The following is a 12,448-nucleotide window of genomic DNA, read 5'->3' on the forward strand; positions in this document are numbered from 1 at the left end:
AGTACTAGAGCTCTGTTTAAAATAGGGTAAATAAAACACTCAGGAGCAAATCTTACATCAAATTGCAAAACAGTGGGTACATGCAATTGCCAGTGAGGATTCTAGGAGTTTTGCTAAACAGACAGGAACAATCACCAGGATATTTCCAGTCATCATCTAGCGGCATACACCCAGGACTATGCGTAAGTCTTAAAGGTAGGCATTAATTACCACAAGCTAAATATCTCTGTGGCTGTATGTATTCAAATCAATCATCAATTCACGAGCCTTTCAAATTTATAATGCATGTAAAAACAACCAATTGATAGGGAGGTGCAGAGGAAAGCGGTGATGTTAAATAGTACTGAGAAGCACTCAAGTAACTTTGAAGGCCAAAGTTCTTCACTCAGCCATGCAAACACAACAGTCAAGAACAGGGCAAACTGGGCTGTCCCCTTGGCATCCTCCATGTGCATGTGTCAGCCACAGCTCATCTGCATCTGGCTGTTTTGTATCAGAAACTGGGTACTAAGCTCACTCAGCCTTTTTCAGGGAACAACTTGTTGACTAGAACATCACCCAGTACCTGCCTGCTATTTTGCTCACACCAGTGACATATATTCACTCAACTGAAACAAAACCAGTAACTCATTTTACATGAGACCAGCAGAAAGGTAGGCACAAGACTGGATTCATATGCGCACACGCAATGCAGAAAGCTCCGGCTTCACGTTACCAAACTGCCTGAGACCAGCTGTCGTCCACCACCAGTTCACAACATGGGCCCTTAAATAGAGATCTCTTTGTCCTCTGACAATCAGTACAAAGCTTCAAGCCCAAAGCTGTCCATCACATTAACCCCCTCAAACCTGAGTTTGACAGCTAAGCAAGGAGGCAGGGGGAAAGAATACCTAACCTAAATCAGTCTTCTCAACAAGACTTCAATACATTTAATGCACACAGATGCAAAGAAAATGGTCCTAAGGAAGTCCTGCATTTGTCATTGCTAGATTTTCTATGAGATCATTGCCCCCTCTCCTCACACCCAGGTACCCCAAGGCACCATTTTTTCATTTTACTCCACCTCCTGTGTACCCAAGGTCAAAAAAGATCTTACGCTACCAGGCCAAGATTAAAAAATTATCACTGTGAAGGTAAATGCTCTTCATCACTATGATATTCACAGAATCTGCCCCTTGTGCCCTTGCCTCCTCCCTGCAAAAATCTCCAAACATCTTCCCACCCCCAAGCACAGTCCACTCCTCTTCCAGGCTCACCTTGTAGCTCTGTGACTGATGATCTCCCCAGCAAACATCTACCTTGAACACATTGTTTCAGCCCAAGTGGTATCACAAGATGTCACATGTTAGCAGCCTCCTTTGAGGTAGAAACCTCAGTTGCAGGGCTTTAATTACAACAAAAATTTGTGTACTTATGACCGTCACCCGACTTTGGACTCCAAGCAAGATCCTACAGCAACAAGGCACCTCTGACACTGGAGAATTACTGCTGACCCCAAAGCATCACTCATGTGAAAACAGTATTCACACTGGACTTTGGCCAAACCCACGTGCACCAATACCATAAGGGCCAAAAAAAGAAACACAGAAGAAAGAGAAGCCAGCAAGTTACTGTGATGGCATACACATTGTCCATAAAACCACTCTGAGGGGCCTAGTTTCTTATTCTGGGCAGGAATTGCTAAAGCAAGGGAAGGACCCACCTTACAAGTTTTGGTATAGAAATGCCCAGTGCATCTGCAGGTCACTTGCCTTTTCCCAGATGCACAAAGAGGTGTCTCTACAGCTTCAGATGGCGGGGGCGGGTGGAAATCATCTCTCTATATGCATACAAACCAAAAGCTGACCACTCACACCAAGAGAAAGGTCAGTGAGAAATATTTCAGATCATCTTTAACAGCTCCTTTCTAAGTAGCTTTGGCCTATGTCCATTGATCCTTACAGGTTTTTATCAGGCGAAGTCTGGAACTGGTACACTCCCTGCACCGTCTGCTCATGAGCAGGAACAAGCGTACCAGCTGAAGTCTAATTTGTTCTTTGGCTGTTTCGGAAGGACATCCCCACCCAGTAACACTATTCACAGTACTGCAGCCTCCATCTCACCCCTCCCTTTCAGACCCAAAAGGCAGACACCAGCATCAGTTCAGATGCCACAGCATACCCTGCAGCCACACACATCACAAATCAGTCTTGTTTTAAACTCTGCAGGAGTCTACAATCAGATATACCATCTACCTGCCAGTGGTGAGCAGAAAACTTTGCTTAGAAAACGAGGGTACTTCTAGATTTGATCACAGAGCTTTGAGAAACTTGTGGTTTTTAGTAAGGCTGTTTTTTTGGTGATAACTGCCCCAACCTCACCATCTCACACAGACACAACTTTAGCTCATTCTTCCATTTTAAACAAGCTATTCCCTCACTTCCCTTTCTCTCTGGGAAAGGTGTCCGGCTCCAGTACTCTCACCTTCCTTTTCCCACCTCTAATTTCTAGTAACAACCACACTTCTGTGCCCATTGACTCCTGGCTATATATGCTATTTTCTCAACCTTTTTTTTTTTTTTTAACTATGTAAACAAACCCACAAACATAGGGATGTCAACAGCTTTGCAAATATTGACAGGTGCCTATCAATACTGTTGCTGGCAACCAGGGCTTAGTCAATAGTTTTAGTGTCCATTCAGCCCTGCTTTGTGATAGACGTAAAGACTCAGGCTTACCTTGCTAACTCTCACCTCTAGACAATCACAGAGCGGTTTTGTCTCCGGGAAGCTGTCATGCTCTTTGTTTTCTCACTAATGAAGACTACTCCAAGCACTTAAAACTCTTTAAGCCAAAAGGTACAGCATGCTTTGTCTAGAACAAAACCCTAAGATCAAAGGGAAACAAGGTTGATGCAATACTTATTACCCCATGTTAATTTAAATCTCCATATGAACTGAATATGAACAAGCACGCTCTACATACAACATTAAAGCTCTTTACATAGACATAAATTCCATCCACTGACATCACCTCCCAATACACAGTATGTCACCGGGCTTCTAGAGAACATAACACTTCTTTTGGGAGATGGTGAAGGTTAAAACATCTAGGTAAATATTACGGATGGTGCTCTGAAAGCACAAAATAGTTTTGTGGAATGGTAAAAGGCAAAAGAAGATGCATCACCTCTCACACTCAGAAGAGAATTAAAGCACAGACAGAAAAACTAACACTTTCCTGCTTGTCCTAACAGTTTCCATTAACAAATAATTGCCTATTTTCACCTCAGCATTACTGGCAGTATTCAAGCACAAATGAATACATGTACTGATTAGACATACGTTTCTGGGAAAAAATGGTGTTGAAACTTAAATGGTTATTCACAAATTATGTGAATTATAAACTTTTATCAAAATTATTATGGTTGGTATCCTGAAAATTTAGGAAGCATCCCCTATTAGTTCAGCATCTGTTTTGTATTTAGAAGCTATTATTTGCAAACGCAGGGGTCAGGCTGCTTTTAAAGCAGCTCCTGCCAATTCTCTTTCACAGGGCAGATTTAATAGCAAATTCCACTGCCACAGGATTCACTGTGTAATAATGAAGGGTAGCGTGTCAATAGATGAAACTGAACACATCAATAAGAAGCTGGCAGAGGTCCCTGTGGATGCCTCTCTTGCAACAATAATTTTAATGCGTGTAGGAGAACAATGACGTTACAGCCTGCTCAAAGATTCCCCACAGCCACACTGCATCAAAGACCCACTGAAACACGATGCTAAATCTCTGCAGTTGGAGCTAACAGTGGAACATGTAAGGAAGCAAAGTCCTTTATATTGGCAATTTTTCTTTTCAAGAGTGGCAAACCTAAGCAGAGCTAGCTTTTGTCAGAACTGGACTCTTGCTAACCAACAGGAGCCCCAGTAACGGTTCCACTAAACTCTTTTTAATGGCTACTGATATGGAAAAAAAAAAAGTGACTCAAAAAGCATGAAAGCATGCAAATTGCAGCCATGAAGCAAGCCCTAAGCAGCACAGCTAAACCACATCTTTAAGAAAGTCAGCAGAAAGGCAAGTCCAGACTAATCAAGCCTGTTAAACAGAGAATGCAAAAGTTCTTTTTTATTATTATTATTTCTGAGAGCAACTGTAGCAGCAGGGCTTGTTTTACAAGCAGCATGAAGTATAGGACAATGGTGGACACCTGGGAAAAAGCCTAAGCGAAGAACTGAAGCCAAAGAACAAAAGTTAAAAACCGCACAAAGTTTACATTGATTTTTTTTATAAAGCCACATATAAGAGATATGATTTACACACTTTGTGTGCTACAAGCAGCAGACTCTCTCAGCAGATATGATCAGTGATCCACACAGACAAGCAAGTTGCTCCGGCATTGGCTGATTTGGCAGAAGGGGGAGAGAGAGGAAGAAAAAAAAAAATTTCAAAAGACTTTACAACACATTTCCAGAAGTCTGAAACCAGAATAAAAAAGGAAGCTTCCATTTTTCCACTTCTCTGCCCCCAATTCCAGCTATAAAACTTTGACACCTTAAAAGCAAAGACAGTGTTTTCTTTAGGGACCTGAGACTAATTCCCTACCGAGCGTTTACAAACTGATGCTCTTCCAAGTCTTATGATGTGGCCAAATTTGGAGTTTTTTCCTAAAAGCCACATTCTTGAGGCAATGTGAACTCTCCAGCCAAATTTCTAGCTCTTCCTCTAAAGCATGGAAGTGATAGAACTTCTCAGTTTAGATTATTATTTGTTTAAGAATGAGGAGGGAAATTTGGCCAAAACATAAAAGAATTTAAAAAAAAAAAAAAAAAGCACCGTTTCTCTCTGCCCCCATCTGAAGTGTAACACTTGGAAATAATGGAGCTGTTGGGGTGGCAACAGGGAAGTGGAAATGTAATCCCTAGGAAAAAAAGGTCAACCTATGATAGATACCCAGCCCAGAAAAATTTCAGCATGAATGCCTAAAGTCTTGCAGAATAACAAACAATTTAAGATATAGCCCTCATAACAAGAAGTATCATGCAGATATACTACAGGCATTGCTGGCAGCCCTGCCTATCAGCAGCTGTGACAGCTTGCCTGGGAGCTCTAGTCTTTAATTAGTTCTCATTCCTGAAGTTCACAAGTTAATTAATTCCAAAAAACCATCCTCAGATCCTTTTTTAAAGGAAATCCTGTCCAGGACTCAGTGTCTTAGTCACCTATTCTTCCCACAGCTCAGCTAACAGTTCAGATTCTTTAGAGCTGGGGTGTCAAACTTATTTTCACCAAGGTCCACATCAGCCTCTCAGTTGCCTTCAAAGGGCCAAATGTAATTATAGGACTGTATAAATGCAGAAGTAGCTACATTTAAACAGTCCTGACATTGCATTCGGCCATTTGAAGGCAACTGCAAGGCGGATTTTGCCCCGGTGAAAATGAGTTTGATGTCCCTGCTTTAGGGCATCCATGTAAATTCCACCTGGCCACAGAGATTACCACTAGTCAAATACTTCAGCTTACTTCAGCAATTCTTCGTATTTCTGCAGCGGTGTTTTGCCGTTGCTGCATACAAAATATATTGTTCTCCAGGCTGCTTCTTCAGACCCTGTCACCAGCATTACCATACTGCTTTGTAACTTTACAAGACTCAACAAAGGCATTTAGCAACACTGGTTCTACCTGACTTTAAACTTAGAATGCCATATATTTGACAATGGTTTCCACTGGAAACCCAGTTTTGAAACGTCTTCCAAGTCCAGAAGAGGGTGGGGGAAAAAAGAGAAAGAAAAAAAAAAGAAAGAAAAAAGAAAAAAAAACCAAACCACAACCCACACCACACACATCCTTTTTTCTGTTTCAGACTTCAGGTAGAAGAAATCAATTATGCTTTACAATTATGAAAGCTTATATGCAAACAAATAAGTCAGTTTCTGATACAAAACTAAAAAACCCTAAAACTTTCATAAGGTTCGTAACTTCTCTCCTGCTTCTTATTTCAAATATGCTGATGATCAGGAAAGATATATTCAAGGCTTTTGGTATCTGATCAGCTATTTTTCAGATCATCCTATTTGAAAAGCAGGATAGCCTTAAACTGATTTTATACCTTTGCCCTTTGCAAAACCTATCACATAAGGTATATTAAAAGTTTCTCATTATTTTTAAAGCCCTTTTCAGCAGGTATTTAAGCCTTTGAAGAAAGCTACAACTGAAGGTTTTCTAAAGAATCAACTGACCAAAAAAATGGGCAAATGGACAACTGAGTATCGCACTGGTACAAGCTCATTCCTTCTTTAGGGCAGGATACACTAACTCAGACAAAACCTACTTGTGTTACAGTCTCTTAGATCCAGTTTCAGGGCACCTTGTTCAGGTTATGGACAAAGGTCATGCAAGAAACATTATTGGACAGATATTGAAACATTGGTATGCCTAGACAATTTTGCCTTAGATGTCTCTAGAAAACAGATTTTGTCACTTACTACTGCAGATCTCCTAAGAAAGCAGGACATCTAGCAGGGGCCTATGAAGTAACTAGAACAACTTCAATAAAAGTCAAAGTATTATAAAGATAATTTTCTTTGCATTATGATGTAGATTCTTACTTTATAGTCCACCTAAAAAATCTTTCTTTTGAAACTACTAGAGACCTTGGTAGACACTGATATAACCCCTATTTTGACCTAGCCCATCTTAGTAATGTTTTCTTCAAGTTCTTTCCAACTAAACTTTCAAGGGATTGATTTCTACACATAATCAGAAAGAATTCACATTTTCAGACGATGTGTCCACTTCCCTTCCTCCTAAAACAGAGAACTCCACCCCCCAAAAATATATCAGTGCAAAGCACCTAAAACCAGATAATTAAAATGTTAACTCTCTGTAAGTATCTTATTGAGATATGTAACCATGTCTCTACTAAGAAAATACACAGGTCTGTTTGACAAGAATTATGGAGAATGGAGAGAAAGAACAAAAACGAAAAACCAACACGCACACAAAAACATATCAACCCATACATTTATTAGATGTGAAGGCTGAAATCTCAAATGTCCCTGAATGTTTATACAGCTAGACGGATGGATACATATTATTTCCTAAGTACACTTCCCTCTAATCAAGCATGTGGCTGCTTTTTTAAATGACCCCTACTGCTTACCTCAAATCTTGTTCAGGCAGGTTTATACCCCAGTTCAGGGATTAAAGCCAAATACAACAGAGGCTACCTAAAGAGAGCAAGCTGTTGCTATGTTGAAATGTAACAACCAAGAAACCTGGAGGACAAGGTCAAAGAATCGCAGAAAAAACACCCAGGCTCCCTAAAAAGGAGCCTTGGACAGGAACATACAAAGACACAAGAGAGCCAGAAAAGGTGACTAAGCTATCATTTGCCAATCCAAAAGAACACAGGAGGTAAAAAAAAACAAAAAACCACTCACTACACTGTTCGCCCTTTGATTCCCACACCTTCCCACAGCCTACACACTAACAAAATACATCAGCATGGCAAAACCACAAGGAATGTGCTTCCTCCTCAGCAACAGCACCTGCCCTATAGTGCCTCACCAACCCAGTTCCAACACTTACTACGTGCTTTTACCGCCTCAGCAGTGTGCAACTGCTACAACCAGGACAGGCTCATTGGCAATTTCCCTTTGGGAGCCTTTTTAACCACCTCTAAAGCTACAACAAAGACAGGCAGGCCCAGCTGACAACTCCTTTTCTGAGTACCAAGCGAGGATCTGAGCCTGCCTCCTTCCAACAGCAGGCAGGCAAAGGCACCAGCAAGGGAACAGGAAGCACGTTCCACTCTAGCACACCTTGGACGCTCCATGGGCAATCAGCCTTACATCATTTCCCTGCCCTAAACCTTGAGGCTCTACCATTTTCTAATGCTTTCACTTTAGCTGCAAATGCAGGGAAAGATTAAAGCATGCTTTTCCTTGAAGTTCATGATCACAATAACTTATATTAATTACCAAAAGCTTTCTATTGCAGAGCTGGAATTAAACCCTGATTCAAATGACTAATTGTTGTAGCTTCTGGGGAAAAAGAAATAATAAGAATTTCAGATATGAGTTGTAAGAAGCAACTCTATTCACGTATACACAAGGCTCCTGGGGATCTGGCATGCTGGAACTGACTTTCATCATAGCGGACAGCGAGTGTCACACAGGTCTAAACGGTAAATGGTAGCAAGAAAAAGACCATCTCTGGGAAACCTAGCATCAGTGGATTTCCCCCAGGATCTACTGAGCGCCTGCTCTCCTCAAGCCCCATAGCACTTAAACAAAGAACAGCTTTTTTCAGATACACTGAAATCCTTATCTTCAATCTCAAAAAAGAACCGGGGCGAGGGGGGGGGGGGGGGGGGGGGGGGGGGGGAAGTCCGAGAGCTGAAAGGCTTACTTCACAGTGTGAACCTTGGTAAACACCAAATACCTGTTTTGTTTTTTGGATGTTTCGTTTTCCAGATCATTTCACAGGTCGATTAGGCAGACTGACTGCAGAATGAAATCACACATAAACCAGGCAATAGAAGTGCAAAACGCCCTCATGTCACCCCCTCTTCTCAGGATCTAACCACACCAGAGGAAGGAAGAAAAGAGTGAGACTAGATCAAGCCTTAATCTCAGGATCCACAATCTCTTTACCAAACAGTTTATAACTGTACTGGATCCAGGAAAAAGGATGAGAAAACATCATTATTTGTCACAGCCAAATGCTTCGGCTATTTATATCCTTTTGCTGGGTTATTTCATAAAGATCTGAACAAAATAGTTGAGTGTAAGTACACGCAAGGGATGAACTCTTCTATGCTTGAACTCCTTCCCTCCACCTTCCTTATATAAGAATTCCTCAACACTTGCAGCACCTTAGTTAACAAAAAGCTCCAACATGTCTCTCTATTAGAGAGCTGCTAGAAAACACATGTTCACCAAAGCATACTTTTCCCATCCAAAGTGAGAGGAACACCACCTTCCCAACCTTCTAACATCTGGAATATCTCATAGAAGCTACCAAGTAACGGTATCAGAAGACAACCACACCTCAAGTAAGACTGAAAAGTTATGGGGTTTTTGTTTGTTTGTTTGTGGCTTTTTCTGCACACAAAAGCAGTTTCAATTTTAACAGCACCATTCCAATTAAAAAATAAATCCCCAAAAGACAACTCAGAACATCCAGACAAACCATACCATGGAACAGTGGACAGATATATGTGCATGAAGTTCTTCTAAGTATCTGATCCAAAATTAAGAAGGAAACAATTTTCCTGTTGCACATCATCCTTAGTTTTTTTCTAGTTTTTGCTTCATGATCTTGAATATCTGAGAATTCCAATTTTCTGCTTGTCCTACTAAAGCATTCTCTTGAAAAATTTTATTCCCTTTCTGCTTGTAAATAAAAACACTAAAGGTGTTGTCCCAAATTCTTTGCTGTTTCCCCAGCTGGAAGAATGCTTATAGTGTAAAGATAAACAAGGTGACTCATTTCAGCTGCAAGTAAGAGAAAGCACAGTAGACAGCTTTGTGTGGTAGGATCTTGACTTGTAGATAGACACCTCTCTGTCCCGATTGCCTCACTGCCTGCAAGCAGCCTCAGGAAAGAGACTAGGACGAGCCCAGGTTTAGGAGCCGACTTTTCAACTGTAACTACCTGCTTTGCAGACCTGGCTATGAAAGCTTCATCAGCCAAACCACGAAGAAAGTGCTTTGGCAGACTTAAAAAAAAAAAAAAAAAAAAAAAAAAAAAATTAGTCATAGAAACATCAAAAGTACAAGCACAAACTAAGTCAGCAAACAGAGTTTTGTTTAAAGAAGAGTATTGCAGCGTGGGGTTGGGGCACTGTTTAGCTACTCACTCCTTCCACCCCAAATCTGGAAAACGCTCCAACTTACTACTTGCAATTAGTCAAGTGTCCTGAATCAAGAACTGCATATAGCAATTTGTGGGGCACGCTTGCTCTCCAACACCTGAAGTACTGCACAGAGCAAAGCGCTGACACGTAATACTACACCTAACTATCTTACCTGAACAATCTTCTTGTTCTCTTGTTAAACTCATTGCTACTTTGGTAACACTGTTAGCAACAATGCTACAAGTCCAGTGTTGAAGAAAAAAATGAAGAAAAAAGAAAAAAAAAACAACACACCACCCTCTCTTTTGTGTAGTTCTTACTACGGTCTTTATTTCTGCACGCTGGCTGCCTGTCATTGACACCGGTGAGGAACAATGCCACATGCTAAGCAAATGACAGCTACACAACTACGTGAACATGGCATAAAACATCACCTACACAATTATCTGTTATGTCTTGGCAGGAGAACTTCACGGCAGCAGCAACAAACCCCGAGAGCCAGGAGGGGAGGGCGCAGGAGAAGTATCGCTTCCCCAGAGCACCTGTGTGCCTGGACAGCCCGGGCTCCTGCTGCCGGCATGTGGGGTGCGGGGACCCCTTCCTGCAGCCTCCCCCGTGGAACATGCAGAAGAAAGATCTCCCCTCGACCCTGAAACGAGTCACTTCACGCTCCGTGAAGTGAAATGTCACTGCCCTCACCTTACAGCAGCCACAGCCCAAGCACCAGGTAGTGCAAGAGCAACTACAGCTGCACCGCCGCAGGACCCCGGCCGCCCGTGCAAACCCCTCGCACCGGGGAACCACGCCAAGCAGCACCTCCCAGGTCCCATCCCTATTCTGAAGAGGCCCCTCGAAGTTCCGGGGAAACACTCGGCAGCAACCCGCGCCCCGGCCCTTAGAGGGAGCAGCGAGGGCCGGGGGGACTGCGAAGCCGTTAGGGCTGCGCCGGCCGTTAACGCCCGCGGGCGGGCAGGGAGAAGGAGAAGGCGAAGGCGGCGACGACCGGGCCAGCCGGGGGACGGCACGGCCCGGCGGGCAGGCGGCGCGGCAGCGCCCCGGCTGAGCTCCGCCGCGCCTCAGGCGGGCACGGCACGGCGGGCGCTTCCTCCCCGCCGCGGAGCCCGCGTCCGTGGGCCCGACCCTCCCTCGCTACCTGCGGGCGCGGTGTCCGAGCCCGGCCCAGCCCCTCCGCCCGCCCTCCCCGCTTGTCCCCCGTCGCGCAGCCCCCGGGCTCACCGAGCAGCAGCAGAAGGAGAAGGAGAGGCAGGCAGGACGCCCTCTCCCCGCGGTGCCCCATGCTGGCAGGGCTGCGCAGGTACCTCTCCCTTCGCGAGGGGGATCGGCGGTGCACACGCTCGCCTCGCCCGGAGACCGGCAGCAGCGCGCTCCCCGGCCGGCCGCTCGCCTCCCCGCTGCCCTGCGAGCGCAACGGAGCCGCCCGCCCCGACCAGCCGCGCCGCGCGGCGCAGCCAACCACAGAGACAAACTTTCCCCAGCGCCCGCCCCCGCGCGCCCCCGCCCGCAGGTAGTGGGGGCGGCGCGGGGGTCCGGCCTGGCCCGGCCCCCACCCCCGTAAAGGGGAGGAGAGCGGCCGCCACCGGCCCGCCAGCCGTGGAGCGGGGAGCACCCCGCTCGGTGGGCCGCGCCGCGCTTTCGGCCTCCTGGGGCTGCTTCGCACACGTGGCCCGGGGATCCCCGGTGCCCGGGCGTTGGGAGGGCTCGCCGGGGGGTCCCCCTGCGGGGCGCCCCGTTGCCGGCAACGGGGGTGCCCTGGGGAACGGTTGCTGGGCCCTGCGGGGGTGGGGGGGCCGCCACGGCGCCGCTTTTGCCCCATCTGCGGGGCGGCCCCGGCAGTGGGGGGGGGGGGGGGTCTGGCCGTGTCCCCGCCCCTCGCACACGCGTGAATTTCCAGCGTGGGAGGCGGTTCATGCCCCCTTAGGGACACAGGCACGCCCACAGCGTGGGGTGCCCTTTGGCCTCTGCCTGTACACACGGGCACAGAAACACCCCACAGACGTGGAGGCATCACTCCCACCTCGGTCCCCGTACACAAACCCCAACTGGGAGCTGCCAGCAGGTTCACACACCCGCCCCAGCACGGAGGCTCACTCGCATCCAGTCACACAGCCCTAAGCGCAGAGTTCCACTCACATACCTGTTTCATGCACTCACACTTTCAAAAACAACAGCTGGGTGGGCCCACTCGTGTTGCTGCCCCCCTGTCCCGGGCACACATGCCGGCAGTGGGCCTGCCCCTGCTTCTGTCCACTTCTCAGAGCTTTCTGCTGGCCCTCACTGCTGGGGTCAGGAGGGGGAGAGCAGGGGCAGCGCCCAGCCAGGGGTGCACAGCTGCCCTCTGCCCCGGGTGGGCCGTTCCCCTCCACCTATGAGGGGCAGCTGCCCCACACCCAGCAGTGCTGCCCTATTTTGGGACTGGGTTTCTTTCCCCCTGCCTGCATTCCTGCTAGAGTCAATGAGGGGCTGCTGCTGTACAGCATTTGTGCCATTGCTCGCTGCCTTTCCTCCTGGCCTGCTCACAGAGATTTTTATTTGCTTGGGGATTTAATTTCCTGCTTGTTTGTAAAAACAAAGAACTGAGGTGCTGGCCTG

General features: G+C 46.0%; 1 protein-coding gene across 1 annotated transcript in view; it reads right to left on the reverse strand.

Annotated features, from left to right (window-relative positions):
* Positions 1–11,674, reverse strand: part of PTGFRN (prostaglandin F2 receptor inhibitor) — a 69,990-nt gene extending 58,316 nt beyond the window's left edge. The window contains exon 1 of the mRNA XM_065065300.1: positions 11,075–11,674. Within this exon, the coding sequence (XP_064921372.1) occupies positions 11,075–11,672 (598 nt within the window). The 5' untranslated portion in view covers positions 11,673–11,674. The remainder of the gene's footprint in view (positions 1–11,074) is intronic.
* Positions 11,675–12,448: the final 774 nt, after the last annotated feature.

This window comes from Columba livia, chromosome 1 (assembly GCF_036013475.1).
Source record: "Columba livia isolate bColLiv1 breed racing homer chromosome 1, bColLiv1.pat.W.v2, whole genome shotgun sequence".
Lineage (NCBI taxonomy): Eukaryota > Metazoa > Chordata > Aves > Columbiformes > Columbidae > Columba > Columba livia.